At 34.4% G+C, this 16,025-nt stretch overlaps 1 protein-coding gene across 4 annotated transcripts in view; it reads right to left on the reverse strand.

Moving 5' to 3' along the window:
- The window catches only part of LOC114121906 (uncharacterized), a 106,804-nt gene that overhangs the window by 83,997 nt on the left and 6,782 nt on the right, over nt 1–16,025 (reverse strand). For all 4 annotated transcript variants that reach the window (XM_050199103.1, XM_050199102.1, XM_050199104.1 and 1 more), the window contains exons 6-9: nt 13,353–13,385; nt 13,095–13,139; nt 5,062–5,118; nt 4,216–4,260 (exon numbers count right to left, since the gene is read on the reverse strand). In XM_050199103.1, the coding sequence (XP_050055060.1) occupies nt 4,216–4,260; nt 5,062–5,118; nt 13,095–13,139; nt 13,353–13,385 (180 nt within the window). The remainder of the gene's footprint in view (nt 1–4,215; nt 4,261–5,061; nt 5,119–13,094; nt 13,140–13,352; nt 13,386–16,025) is intronic.

Genomic DNA, 16,025 nt, shown 5'->3' on the forward strand with positions numbered 1-16,025 from the left:
GGAGCTGTGCCGTTCAGTAGACAATGACCGTTGGGGAGTCCCCTACAGGTTGGTGACCAAGAGGCTAGGCCGCCGAACACCGACATTGGACTGCTTATCCAGAATTAGTGTGGCTCGAGGTCTATTCCCTCCATTGCCAATGACGAATTGGGGAAGCATACCCACAACAAGCGGCGAGTCAGCCATACTTGTCACACTACCCGAGGCGCCGCGAGGGATTCCACTATTTACCACAGATGAAGTGGCGAGGGCTGTCAACAAGCTGCCTATGGGCAAGGCACCTGGACCTGATCTCATCCCGAATGAGATCATCAAAACAACCTTCAAGAAGTTCCCGGAAGTGTTTGCAGACTGCTACAACGCCTGCCTACTGGAGGGGTTTTTCCCCAAGCCATGGAAATGTGCCAAGTTGGTGTTATTGCACAAGGGCAAAGGAAAACCGAGTAATGAACCGTCGAGCTATCGTCCAATTAGTTTATTGGACGGCTCCGGTAAGGTTTTGGAGAGGCTGCTCCTGGAGAGGCTAACCTCGCACATAGACAGCGTTGGCGCATTGAGCAATCTACAGTTTGGTTTTAGGCGGTCGAGGTCCACTATGGATGCCATACAGCAAGTCCTGTGCGCAGCCAGGGCTGCGGGCAGCGGCGCAGTCCAAAACAGAGATCTGTGTGTACTGGTGACTATTGATGTTAAAAACGCCTTCAATACGGCCCCGTGGCAACTAATCGATGCGGCTCTTCGTCGCTGTGCGACTCCGGACTACATCATCAACATCCTAAGATCATACATGGACAACAGGGAACTGATAGTCGGCGAGAACGACCGCCTCCCCGTAACCTGTGGAGTACCACAGGGCTCAGTGCTAGGTCCAACACTGTGGAACCTGGTTTATGATGGCGTGCTCAGGCTCCCTATGCCGGATGGAATCAAACTCGTCGCGTTCGCCGACGACGTGGCGGTGGTTGTGGTGGCCCATAACGCAGAACTGGTCGAGGAGCTAGTGAACCCTGCTCGCAACACAATTTGCGAGTGGATGGCCGGAAACGGACTGCGTCTCGCCCCAGAAAAGTCCGAATGTGTAGTACTGACGAAGAAACATACTTACCGAGATCCTGCGTTGTATATTGAAGGGTGCCCTGTAGCAGTTAAAAGAGCGGTAAGGTATCTAGGCGTCCAATTGGACACTCGCCTATCCTTCGGCACTCATGCTGAGTCGGTGTCGACGGGAGCGAGAAAAGCAGCCTCCGCGCTTGGCAGACTATTGCCCAACATAGGTGGCCCAGCCCAGTGCAAACGCAGCCTGCTGATGAGCGTTGTTCACAGCTGCCTGCTGTACGGTGCCACTGTCTGGGCGGACGAGGTGCAGAAAGTAGCTAAGCATCGGAACATCATGCTCCAGAGTCAGAGATGCGCTGCTCTCAGAGTAGCGAGATGCTACAGGTCGGTGTCGGACATGGCTGCGTTAGTCCTCGCAAGGATACCGCCGGTTACGGTGCAAGCAGCTGTGCGCAAGCGAGCAGCTGCCCTCAAGAAGGAAGGAGAAATCCTGTCAGCGGAACTGAAGATTTACGAAGATGGTGGACTCAAGGACCTAGGGAAGTCAGCTACCACATGGCCCAGGCCCTAACTGGCCATGGCTGCTTTCAGGCCTACCTGTGGAGGAAAAATAGAGCCACCAACCCGGGCTGTGTACACTGCCCGGATGTATTCGACGACGCTGAACATACAGTGTTCAACTGTCCATTTTGGGATGCAGCGAGAGTGGATGTAGCAGCAGAGATTAGAAAACCAGTTGGTCCTGAAGTCGTGCAATACCTCCTGTGTGGTCCTGCTTTACAGGAGCTCCCGGAAGAACCATCCATGAGGAGATTGTTAATGGCCGCTTCTGTCAGGCACAAGGAGCTGTTCATGCGGATGGTGGAGACCATACTCGCGGAAAAAGAGGAGTTGGAGAGACAGCGGCAGCGCCAATTGTGAAGATGTAAATAAATTAGTTAAGTTTACTTGTTTGTAGGCCGAACGGCCAATCAGGGTGGTTAGAGGCCCCCAGAATGTGTGTTACCTTAATATGTTGTAATCTGATATTACTGTATACTGTGTGCATTTATTCCTCGAATAAACGATGCGGTCAGGGAGGCAGTACTGGGGAAACCTTCTTCCCTCCCTGGCTGCGATTCAGTCATAAAAAAAAAAAAAAAAAAAAAAAAAGGTTGGTCGGCAGAGTCCTACCCCCACCTCCACGTGGTGCTGACTGGAAACGGAACTCCGGTTCCGGCCAACCAACGGGGTAGGCACAGATGGAAACTGGACAAACCAACACCGGCGGTCAACACCAGCGACCAGAGAGGGCCAACACCGCCCTCCATCCCCGACACCAAGCCGAAGCTCTTCCCAAAGTCAACCGGAACACGGGGTCCCGACCGGCGCCCCATCCGTACCATCTGTACCGCTCATCCGAAACTGCCCCCCATGACGACAGGCATGGGCCGTAGCAGTAGTAGGACGCCCACAGCGCGGCTGGTAACCGCCTGGGTGATCGCGATAGGGGACGGGAAAAGGTGCGCGAACGACGCCGCGGCGAGGCTCTTCCGACCGCGAAACGACGGCCCGAGCGATCAGGCGAAGCCAACAGAAGGTAAACTGGTAATCAACAACGGCGAGACTCCACCACCCACACCAGCACGAGGAGGAAGGAGCAGAACGAGACGCGAGGCGGGCGGGCTAACGAGCCGGGCCGAGAAAAATGAACGTGACCCCAAGGATGGCGAGCAGCACAGCCGGTCCAAGGGATCAAACAACACAAAAATCGGGCCATAAGCCAATATGTCTTTTTATTTTATTTTGTTAAAATCACCAGTTTAAATGTGCGCCCCTAAGGGACTAAAATGGTCATATATTATTAATTGTCAAATATCTGTTACATTTACTTGATTTCTAATAAACGATGGCGGCCGGGAGGAAGTAATGCGAAAGCAGTCCCCTCCCGGTCTTCGGTTCAACCAGGAAAAAAAAAAAAAAAAAAAGGTTAGGTTAGGTTAGGTTAGAAATATCGTTAAAAATCTAAGAATATGACGAAAAAGTTTTCTTAAATCATTATCTTATTTCAGATCTACCGGGGTAAGTAGTAATGTAGTAATGTGTTATTGAGTAGATTTCCATGAACCATGAATAAAATACTTTTTTTTATTCGATTTTTTCTGCATAATTTTTATTTCATCGGTCATATTTGTACAAAATATGAGCATAAATGCATATTTTTAGTGAATAATTCTGAAGTTTTTAGAGCATATAAATCTGGGCCCTAATTATGATTATTATTATTATTATTTATTATTAATATTACGAGGATTAATAATATTCAAAAATAATCATTCTTGTATCTATATACAGTTTAGATGTCTGAGGCATTAAGTATAAATATTTCTATGTAACAATTACGATTTAAGATAGTATGGTTGCCTATCGACAATAGAATAATGCCTTATCTTATGATCACCAATATGAAACATAGCAATCAGCTGTTTTTTAGAACGTAGCACTTATAGTGGAGAAAATGAAGACTATGTGGACAAGTTTATCGCATCGGCACAAATAAGTGCGGTCGGTATGCTGAGCGATAAAAAATGTAATTTTCCGATTGGTAGTTATACTATTTTGTCCACATGGAGCGCTGCTGTAGAAAAAAAAGCGAGTTTCACTTTATGGTTCATCTTATCTCAAGTCGATAGGCAACTATACTATCTTAAATCGTGGTAACAATTAATTATGTAATTTCCAACAAAAATAAGTTTTTATTTATTACTCAATATACACCAGTAGGTCTCACAATATGATGTCAGGGTGAGGTTGTTATTGACCAATCATAACTGATAACAATTGAGTATTGAAATTGACTACTTATACGAAATAGAACTACATTTTTCTAAGTATAAAACCTAAACAGGAAACGTAATTTTCATTTTATAAGAACCAAAACCAGAATTATTGGTTTTTTTTTTAAACCGAAACCTAAATTTTAGTTTTTCTATGAACCTCACCAGAACCTTAAAAATCATCAATGATTGAAGTACCTCCGATTGGAGGAGGTCTCTTCTCTACTCTCTCTGTCTTTTCTGTCTATTTTATTTTCTCTTATCACTTAATCTTATTGTTCTTATTATAAGAACAGATGGCGTAATATAAAATTTTAAGAAAAAAAAAGTAAAATTATCTTACACATCTTTAACCAATTGACAAATTCTTTTCCAAGAGGCTCTAGCTCTAAACATAAAAAAAAATAATAATAATGAGTATTTTTATAATTTTTAAATTTAATACAAGTTTTCTAATAAAATATTATAAGCAAAAATTTTTAAGAAAAGTATTAAGCATAATTTCACAAATATTTTCTTATGTCAGGGTATAAATAAACAATGTGTATAACGAAAAGAATGCGACGTTTGGTTTCTCCAGCAACTTCTTACTTCGAGTGGTAAAAACTAATAGAATATAAGTATTAAGTAGTTACATGTTCCCAAGTATACATTCGAACATTAACCATGTTAAACATTTACAAACACAAAATTATATTTCGTACTTTTTCTATCATAAAACATTACCTACAGTATTACTTGTAAATATAAATAAATTTCCCAATCAGAAAATGAGATCAATTATATTTTATTGTCACAAAATTTAATAATAATTTTATGTTTTTTCCAAGGTTAATAAATTTATTCATTTTTGTCCAGTGTTAGAAATTTGAAATAAGTTAGATATTTAAACGAAAAAAATTTTTTTTTATTTATTTTGTTGTAATTCAAAAATACCATTCATGAGGATTAAAAACTTTTTTTTAGGTATATTATAGTACTTTAAATATATAATGATACCTATCTTTTTAACATTTAAATTAATTGTATATCATGTACCTACGAATAAGCAATTTATGGTAAAATAGTACATTACGGTGACTAATTCAATGACAACAGAGCAGTTACCTACTTTCATTCTTTTCATTTTTGTATACATCTAATATTGTATAAATAATTATAGTAATTATTGTACTTAAATTATACATACTGTTTTCTTTCAGCCTTCTACTATACTCATAATAAGTTTCATATATTTGAGGATATCCTGGAAAATAAATTTTAATCTTATATAGTTATTAAATATACTATAAAATAATACTATGTTGTAGTTGTCATTTGATTTGTAGTTTAAAAATATACTTCATCACAAATGTATAATGGATATGAGTATTTTTTTACAGTAGTAAATTAACATGTTAGTGTCAGCGTGTTATAATATAATCTGAATGTACCTCTCTCTCCCCTTGACCACAAAAGTCAAAAATTTATTTTTAATTTGTGGATGGAGTAGTCGCTTACAAATTTTAGAAATAATCATGCAAACACCATACAAAGTTGTTTGGTGCCAATTCTGGCGGCAACCAATGTTTATTTTTATCCTCGAGACTTATAATATCTGGGCGATAGGGCATGGGATATTCCGAAGAAACCCCACTCCCCGTCGTCGGTCACTCGAAACCGGCCGCCGGACACGGGGACCTACAGCCGCGATGTCGTTGTCTATGAATTCAGTTGTTGTCGATTCCATCCCATCGCCGCGGTCCGTATATAGTGTTATTTCTTACGCATTGCGTCAGGTTGCCATGTTTTGCTATCGGTGGCACATTATTTCCCACGCGTTTTCTTTCAGTATTTTGTTGTGCGCAGGCACTCCATGTGACGTGAATTGTTTTTTAATACGAAAGTGTTCTTTGGCTAATTGCGTCTTATTTTTCTACACACAGGTGCAGTAAAATTTCTCATACTCCAGTTATTGTATGGTACGAAATTTTGTTATATAAAATATCACCCCTCCGTAAACAGAATTGTTGATGTGGACAGCCGTGTTCATTTCAGGATCTATTTTCAAGACGGTCGGCACGGCAGGATTCACACTCCGTGGTCCAGACGGTCATGGTAACGCGTTATTATCATCACATTGATACACTATTATCAACTGTTATCGCAATTGATATCATTATTATTGTGGCTACTACACGGACTAAGATTAACAGGACTGGAAACGAACAATACTGCACAATATAATGAAAAGATCCACATCTGTTACGGAAAGTCAACGAGCGATTGTGGCGCCATCTCCTAGTCAATGTGTACAAACCTTACATCACAGAATAAAACAATGCTTACATGTTACTTGTTATAATAAGATATTTATTTTATACTTATGAACTGTATTTAGTATTTCAGTGATTTGTTTAATTTTATAACACCAGACAGCGCCACAATCGCTCATTGACTTTGCGTAACAGATCTTGTTCAAATGATAAAGGTTCGTTTCCACTCCTGTTAATCTTAGTCCGTGGGCTACTACGTCACCAAATCGTCACAACGCCACCTACTGACATTATTCCCATAACCGACAGCCTACGCAGTATTCGGTTATAATCTCCACTTTTCGGACGGCCGACGTCACGCACGTGTCTTGTTCCCCGTTCAAATATAAATATTTTATTGTTGCTTTTTGTAAACCTTTTATTAAGCATTTTATTTATTGTACAAAAATATTTATTTAGTTTCTCTTTGTTTTTTTTTTTTTTTAAATAAATAACGACGCCTTTTCGGGCACACACAACTGCGTTACATTTAATTTGTGGCAACCTAAATACCTTGACCGTGACGCTATATCTAACGTTATTGGAATCCCAAATTATTAAATACATATAAACAGGGGTGTTCCCATAGGGTATACTACATATACGCCGTATACTCTCAAGATTTTTTTTCAATAATATGGGTATACTGAGTATGCACTCAAGTCTCAATTGATTTGTGATTTTAACTCTCAAGATATTTTTACAAAATGTCAAAATTATAAATATAGTGCATACACTCAAATCATATACAAAGGAAAAAACAAAATTAATTTAATTAAGTAATTTTACCATATTTACGTCAATTATTTATGACTGAAAAAGTCATACTCTTTATTTTTTAGTATTTATAAAGATTGACGAGGTATAATTATTTAAAGAGGATATGTAAAAAATCTATTTAAAATTGTTTACATATTATTAACACGCTCTTTACTGGCTTTACTCTTATATAACCAATAATAAAAATATTTGTAATGTATTCTAAATGTTTATATTTTGGTTTTTGATGATTTAGTATACTCTCAAAAAAAAATATGGGGAACACTCTGCATATAAATACATATATATATATTAATGATATCGCTCAAATGTTCTATTACATATTAATATAATATTATTATTATTAAACATTTATTTCATATCGTAGGTAGTCACCTACACTCCCACACATTGTAGGTATTGTGATTATTAATTTTCTTTGTTATTCATTTCTGTGTCGTGCTGTAATTTTTTTTTATACTACGATCCATTAATATTATTAATTATCAATTGGTTAGTTTTTATTTGTATTTAGTAACCTTATCGCTATGGCACGCTATGTATCACTCGACTAATACTTGAATCAATTTGAAGAATAGCAACAAGAAGTATTGACTTGAGTATGTTGGATTCGGGATTGCAGAACAACTTCAATGACTCAGACCTGTTAATTACAGACGAGGTTGAAGAATTAGTTGGACGTATTCAAATGAATGCTGAAACAATACGTCCAACGTCTAAGCGGAATAATTTTCATGGTGCGTCAATATAATGGCACTCTTGCGGGTACTACAATAGCATTATTCAAAATTGAATTGACAATGTTTGATAGGGACGTAGTCCAATGGTGCTCCTTTCTTGATCTGTTCTATTAACTTGTACTTAACAACCAGTTCATTTCGAATATTGGACGATTTCGTTTTTTTAAATCATCATTATCGGGTCTGCCTTTGGCAATTGTCAAGTTCATCCCATCAACGTCTAGCAATTACAATATCGCGCGGAAGACTCTACAAGAAACGTTCGAAAATAATCGTTTATTGGTGACAGGACATATTGATCGATTATTCGTGATTTCCCCTCTTAAAAAATAATTTTTATTAAAAAGGAATCTACGAAGTATCTCGCTACATTTGCCAATACATTCTGCAAGAACGATTTTTATTATTTTATATCGGTTCGCGGGTACTCGATATTAAAACCATAAGATTATACGAAGCTAGCATTTCGCATTCAGAAATACCATCATTGAACAGCCTGTTAGACGTTGTTTCCCAACGATGCAAAGTATTGGAAAACATCAGGACTACGACCCAATTGGCGCTCTAGGTCCATTTTTACTGGTTATAGGACACTTTGTACGGTCATCCACAAAAAATGAAAACCGCGGACAATTTGTACTATTTCAGAAAGTAATTCAATGTATATGAAGAATGCGAAGTAACTAATTTTCTTGCTCAAAAAACACATTTTACCGAGTTAGTTGTGCGACATTTCCATCATATCTCGTTACACGGAGAGTCGTGATTAGTCCTTTCTACAACGAGCTCTGATACTTATATTAAATATAATATATAAATTACTACATACCGTAGCCAACAATAACCAAAACGTCGGGGATGCAACAAACAGGTGTAACAATTATTCTTATAATTGGATTCTAAAAGTGATCAGGTGATCAAGTACAGATTTTCTTAACCGTGAACGATTAACACATTAACATAACAATCATCAATGGTGGCGGAGCGGCGTGAGAACACTGGCCGCATCGACAATATTATATTATAAACAATTATATTATGTGGCGGCATCGTTCGAGGTCAAAGACAGATCATCGCACGTATGCTTGTCACCCGGTAAAATATTATAGGTATGTAATTACCACCCGATAAAATGATATGAATATTTGATTGACGCACGACGTCGCGCGGATGATGCAGAGGCGTGGGAAGAAGCGGATACACGCGCACGGACCAGCAGGGACCTGCAGGTACTCCTGGAGTCTCTGGATGATATATAAGGGGGCCCTGAATAGGCACATTTCAGAAGTGATCCACCAGAGTTAGAGCAGCACCTTCACGTCACCCAGTTCAATATAATCTTATTATTTGGACTTAGAATATTTTTCAGAGTTTAATTTATTTAATTAATTGAATTAATTGGACATAGAATATTTTTGTCGAAATAAAACACTTAGAAATAATTCAACAGTTTTCATTTTTTTAAATCAATCCACTCGATACTACATCTTTCTGTTGCTCGTACGTGGCACGTTACATTTCGATGATACATCAAAAATTTTGGATTATATCAGGTCGTGCAACGATCCGTAATTTTACCTACTCGTGTATTCCCGTCATCTAGTTCAGATGTATTAACTCACAACCATAAAAGATTAGGAACCTTCCGGCTACCAGAGTTATCACAAACTGACCATTTTTTAACGTGGGAATCGATTATGGCGGGCCTTTCATGGTTCGTGAAAGTCGAGGTCGCGAGGCTTGTACTAATAAAATTTATTTAGCCGTATTTGTATATATGTTGGTGAAGATAGTAAACATTAGACAGATTTATTGCGTGACGTGGTACTTCAAACAGCCTATAAACGGATTGCGGTACAAATTATGTAGGTGTTGCTAAACAATTAAAACGATTATTTGACGAAGATTTTAATCAACAGATCTTATATGGTCGTGTACCATGCACATGGCATTTTAATCCACCCGAAGCCCACACTGGTCGTATATGGGAGGCTGTCTTAAAAAGCGGAAAAACCCATCTGAAGGAAGTAATTGGTGCTCATATATATACTACAGAGGAATTCACGACACTTATAACGCAGGTCATTTTCTGATTGTAAGTTATCCTTGTCTTAATCTTTAATATAGATATGTGATTACTTTTGTAATGGTGCTGATACTGTTCCAGTGTTCTCAAGGTGAAAAAAAATCGTAAGTAAAAGTAATTTATTATGTGCGTTGGGAACCAGTTAGGGTTAAAAATGAAGGGCAAAAATTACATATAGTAGATTAGCAACAACTCAGCAGCCCCCTCGAACAAAAATATATCAAGCTTGTTTCGCAATTTAAGGATTTAGAATTTAAATTAATTTTTCTCCTCACGCAGAGATAATTAAAATAAAGCTATGCGTAAGTCGGGTTTTATTAAGCTCACTTGTAGCTCATTTATGGATCTTATTCCCTTGAAAATTGTATTTTATTCCCTTTTTTGTTCTTATTTAGAATACTGTTCTCTTATTTATATATATAAGACATCAAAACAAAACTCTACCATACAATTTGTTCAAAATAATTGTTTGTGTTTTGTTTTCTCTAAGTATCTTACATTATTTGATAAAATCTGTTGGTACCTACTTGGAAATATCTTTTTAATTTTTGAAATAATGAATGTTTTTTTTAACAATAATCACATGGTCAGAAGTACCTATATAAAAATGGATTTCTATCTGTCCTTTATACATTCTTAAACGGCTGGACTGATTGCGAACAAATTTGGTACAGAGATATATTAAACCTATGAGCAGAAGATAGACCCAACCCCAGGAGGTGCTCAAACAGATATTGTGAGATTTACGATGGACATTTTTGTTTATAGATGGTTGCTATTAGTTCCAATATATCATTAATCAGTAAATAATATTATCTTTTTGGTAACGGTGAGCCACGGCTAACGGAGCGCTATCTTAATTCTGTTTTCGGAACTGCACTTAGTACAATAAGTGCCCCAATAGAGAAATGGGTGAACTACTTCGAGTTTTATAATTTAAGAAAATAAATATATTGCTGAAATCGTTTAAATGTTCCATTACATATTATTATTATTATTCGACAGTTATTTTATACAGTAGGCAGACGCCTACAACCTCACATGTTGTATTGTGATTATTAATTTTCTTTATTATTCATTTCTGTGGTGTGCTGTAATTTTTTTTATACTACGGTTAATAATATTAATTATCCTTTGGATAGTTTTTATTTGTATTTAGTAAACTTATCGTTAGCGTTATTATAGTACACAACAAAGTATTGATACAAGAAAAAATTAAATTTTAAGTATTTTCTGTTATGTCTATAGACATGGGGGGGGGGGGGGTGATTAAATTATAAAATGGTATTTGTGAACAAATAGGTAACAGATAGTGTTTCCGTACATAATTCATTAGTTCGTAAAAATAAATTCTAGTTACATGATACATTTTTATATGAAAATTATGAAAAATATTCTTTCTATAATGAAGAGGGGGAAAGTTAATAAATACTTAAGTACACTAATTCCACTTAATTTTTAGTTCAAACATAAAAACATGCTAATTACAAAAGTTATCATGCTATCATGTAAGTATACTGGGAATCACAAATTAAAAACAGGACATAACATAATAACATAACATTTAAATAACATTTTTAATAACATTTATTTTTGACTTAAAGTTTAAAACTACTTAATCATTTTTTCCTCAGGCTTAATACTACAATATTTTGCAGTTACAATTATTTGAATTAAATATTTTCATTTAAAATCGATAAAAAAGTGACCAAAAGTATTTGTCTCAATTCAGAACATACGGAATTATATATTTACGCAAATCTATGTTATTCTATGTTCATTATAAGTTGAATACTGACAGAAAATGTTGATAATTTCAATGTGAGAAGTCCAGAGAATATGTAAACAAAAAAATCTGACACACGAAAGTCGTCGTCAGTGATGCATATCGTTCAATAACAATTTAAGTTGATTCATCTGAAATATTTTGGTTTATACTTGTTTATAACTTCTTGAAATGATTTATTGTTAATATATTAGTGGGATGACAGCAGAATAAATTCATATAGAATAAAATTCAAATATTCGTATGAAAAATTTTTTTTTTTTGTTAGTTAACAAAAAACAATTTGTTGTTAGATGTTCAAAGAGGAATTGAAGACAATTTACCGTTAGACATTGGGATTTTTAATATGTTATTTATAATAATATGCTAATAACACTAAAAACCATTGGTAATATTTTTCTAAAATATTACACAATAAACAAGTACAATGCGAAAAAGCTCCATAAATAGCAAAGATTTTTGAAACAAAATTACGTAGAGTCGCAACGATTTTTAAATTAATGTTTTCTTCATCTTGAACAAAATTTACTGTATAGAGTGTAGAGTCTACACTATACCACGAGTATATAAACATGAAATACAACTAAATTCAAATACATACTCATCATAAGATGATAAGTTACATACATAATATACGTATTATAGTATTTGATTTATACTCAACAATCTAATTAATTTTAATAGTCAAGAAACTGGGACTTCACGGGCGGTATAAAATTTTCTGTTTTGGTTATTTTACTGAATATTGGATAATATAATATGATATGAGTATATATATATATATATTCTTTGAAATCGGTATTTTCAAAAAATCTTAATTTGAAACAAAATGTTTCAAATATAATCAAGCGAGTAAAAATTGTAGAAAATCAAATTGATAAATCTAAAGAGTGTCACATAAAACATAAACAACGTAGCTTTTAAGTTTACTATTTATCAATTTTAATTTAAAAGAAATACTTTATATTTGATATGTGTGGTTTCACTATCAATTAAAGTTTAAGTGTGAAACACCTGTCACACTACTGGGGGAGGGGGGGGGTAGATTATTACATTACTTCGTGAAAATATCCCAACCAACTCATTAACTTCACTATGTGTCGTTCAAACTGCAAACTTATTTGAATCTCAAACGAAAAATTTACCGGGTCATCATCATCGAAGTTGATAAGCAAGCCTTGTAGAAAGTGATTAAGAAATTCATCGAAAGTCAATGCGTGTCTTACGAATAAATATTGTGTTGTACTTATACCTGTACTCGTATTGAAACGATAAAATATTTATAGATCAAGAAATTATTCCATTTTAGTCCACAAATTTGAGCTTAATTAAAAATCAAGAAAAACGCATAAACAACCGCTCCTATTATTATATTATTAATTTAACTTTATAATAACAAAACCGAGTTAATAATAATAAATGGCGTAACATAACATAACATAAAAATTAAAATTAAAAAAATTACCGAGTGCTATAATGTTGTGAATTATTATGATTACAATATTTTATTAATAAGTAATAAATTAAATAACTTACGAATTTTTAATTGCTTGAAAATGATCTCACTATATTGTTGTAATTCTAAAAAAACAAATTTAATTTAAAAAAAAACAACTGACTATGAAACCAATAAGATGTTTAGCTAGTATCTACCTTGGCATATTAAAATTTTGAGAATGTTAAAATAATATTATTATTTTTTATATTCATTACAATATAAGAAATGTTATTTTGTATTATTTTATTATGTTCTATAAAATAATGTATAAATAATAAATAAATTAAATAACTTACTGTATTCACCTTTTCCCTTGCTGTCTTCAAATTCTAAAAACACAACTTAAATTTAAAAAAAAAACGACCGACTATAAAGCCGAAAAGATGATTAACTGGTATCTACTCTGGCATGATAAAATTTAGAGAATGCTAAAATAATTAGTAAATCTAAAAACACATTTTTATTTAGAACTAACTAAAAATTCGAAAAAACTAATTGGTTAGAATTTTAATATGTTTGAAATATTTTGACTTAATATATATAAAAATTTAATAAAAATAATAAAATATGTTAAAACTATATATTTTATGAATAAAACTGATTTCTTTTACAGAAATTCATATACATTTATTTTGTTTAGTCATATACTCATATGTATGCGTGTTAACTATAATTTTATCAGCATATATTAATTATCACCTACTCAGAATTTAATTGATTTAAGTTTTCAAGGTTTAAAATTTTGAACGAATAAATTTTACAGCAAAATCAACATAACATTTTTAAAAATAACCTTCAGATTAATAGATATAATTATAATATCACAATATAATATAATTGAATAATGTGATTAAGATTCAGAAACTATGTTTAAGTTTATGTATTTGATGTCCAACTCATACATAATTATTGTCAGTGTTGATCAACTGCACTGAATTATATACATATTTGAGCTAATGAATAATTATATTAATATAAAGTTATGTGGGCATTGGGCACAATCAAATTGCTTACCGAATTTTTTTTTTTAAGTTACTTGAATTTCTTCAAAATTTCAAAGATAGTTTTTTCATGAATTGCCTTCTATTGTAGGTAGCAACTCTCTTATGCTGAAATTGTCCTTGATGTTTTAATTAAATGATTTCTATCGATTTCATATTGGTATGTTCTAACTTCTATTGTCGGGTTACCAATGTCTTTCTTATATTTAACTGTATTACCTTGTTGCTAAGGGTTGTGTATTTTTTATAAGGAACTTTCTTTATTTCCCAAAATCTGACGGATACGGGTGGCACGGGACGCATCGAGCCGTTCATATCCGATTACGTCACCAAGCCGTTCGTACGAATTCACATGACTTCGGCCCAACCGATAAACACATAGATCCCTCAAGTATACGCCTTCCAATATTTGTAATTTTGTTTCATAAAACGGCAGTCCAACCGTCTCCCACCAACGTACACAAACTCACTTTCTTTTCTCGTGAAAATATTCCATTACCTTCGCGCTGCGCAGTTTTACACGTCTTGACATATATTTCCACCGGTCAGCTGACATAACCATACCGACAAACGTCTTACATAACTGATTTTCGAAATCTAACTATTTTTTTATATTACGTGATATAAACCAATACCTGGCTGGGCCTTCCAAGTTCAAACGGATCGATTGCAAATTAAAGTTGTCAGGCTAGCGATGGAAGTTAGCTACGCTATTAACCGTTTGTAACCAGTTGAAAGCTAAGCAGCCTATGCTTAACCCATTAAAAACTAGTATAGTTTTATTAAAATCAAGGGCACTTGTTACTTCATTCAAAGTTTTACTTTGTTGTAGTTTTAACAATTCCATAAGCATATTATTTTGTGTCATTAAGGTGTATAGCAATGTGTTTGAATCGGTGATACTTGTAACGAGGGGTGTCGTTCCCGACAATCATTCGACGGTTGACACCAGTACATTCATTCTCTGAGACATTCATATTCGATCCCGCAAGCTTCGGCTTGGTTGATTTAGCCTTCTTCTTAGTTTTGTCCATGTTGTCAACGTTCGTTATCAACAAAAACAAAATGGAGGACGATAAAAAAGGAAAAATTAATTTATATAAATAAAATGATAGAGGTTTGCTTTTGTGCACGCATCATGCAAAAACTACTGGATAGATTTCGATAAAAATTTACTTGATCTTTACTACAAAATTATAATGAATAAAAGCTTCATTGCCAAAAATATTAAATTTAGTTTATGGCCCAAACTGATTTTTCAATTTTTTTTTCATGTGTGTTTTAAGGCATTAAATTTGAAAGTTTTTGAAAAAATTGTCGCTCTTTTTTATTACGAAAATTATACAAAAAAAAAACAGAAATCAATTAATTTTTAAAATATCATGGTCTCCTCAGTAAAAATAACAAAAACTTCTTTGAAAAATTGTGCTTTTGCACACTTATAAGTTTTTTAAAGTAACCACATTTTGGCTATTTACTTACTTTTAATGATATACCAAAAATACCTACTTCCTACACTAACCATTATCAAAAAATTAAATATATTTTTCAGAAACAAGATAACTTTAACCTTTGATCCTTTTTTCAATTTTTTTTTTTAAAAAAGAGTCGTTTTAACGAATTTAGAACGATGATGCTAAAATGAGTAGGAAATTATTAGTTTTTAAGTTATAACATTTTAAAATTATTGTATATTGCACTACATACGACGTGTTTTATTCATTAAAATGTCTCAAAATTATAAACAAGACAATTATTATATCAAACACAGATAAATATTCGATTTTTAACAAAATTTAATAATTACATTATTCGATATCTCTTCTAATTCCCTCCCATGATGACCGCGTTGCCAATCGCTCGCTGCGCTGCGCTCGGACAAAATAAAAAACAAAAATATCCTTCGATTTGTTATACGAAACCACCTAAAGTTGGTCACAGGGTTAAACCAAATGAATTTTGAGTGAA

The sequence above is a fragment of the Aphis gossypii genome, chromosome 2 (assembly GCF_020184175.1).
Source record: "Aphis gossypii isolate Hap1 chromosome 2, ASM2018417v2, whole genome shotgun sequence".
NCBI classification, from domain to species: domain Eukaryota; kingdom Metazoa; phylum Arthropoda; class Insecta; order Hemiptera; family Aphididae; genus Aphis; species Aphis gossypii.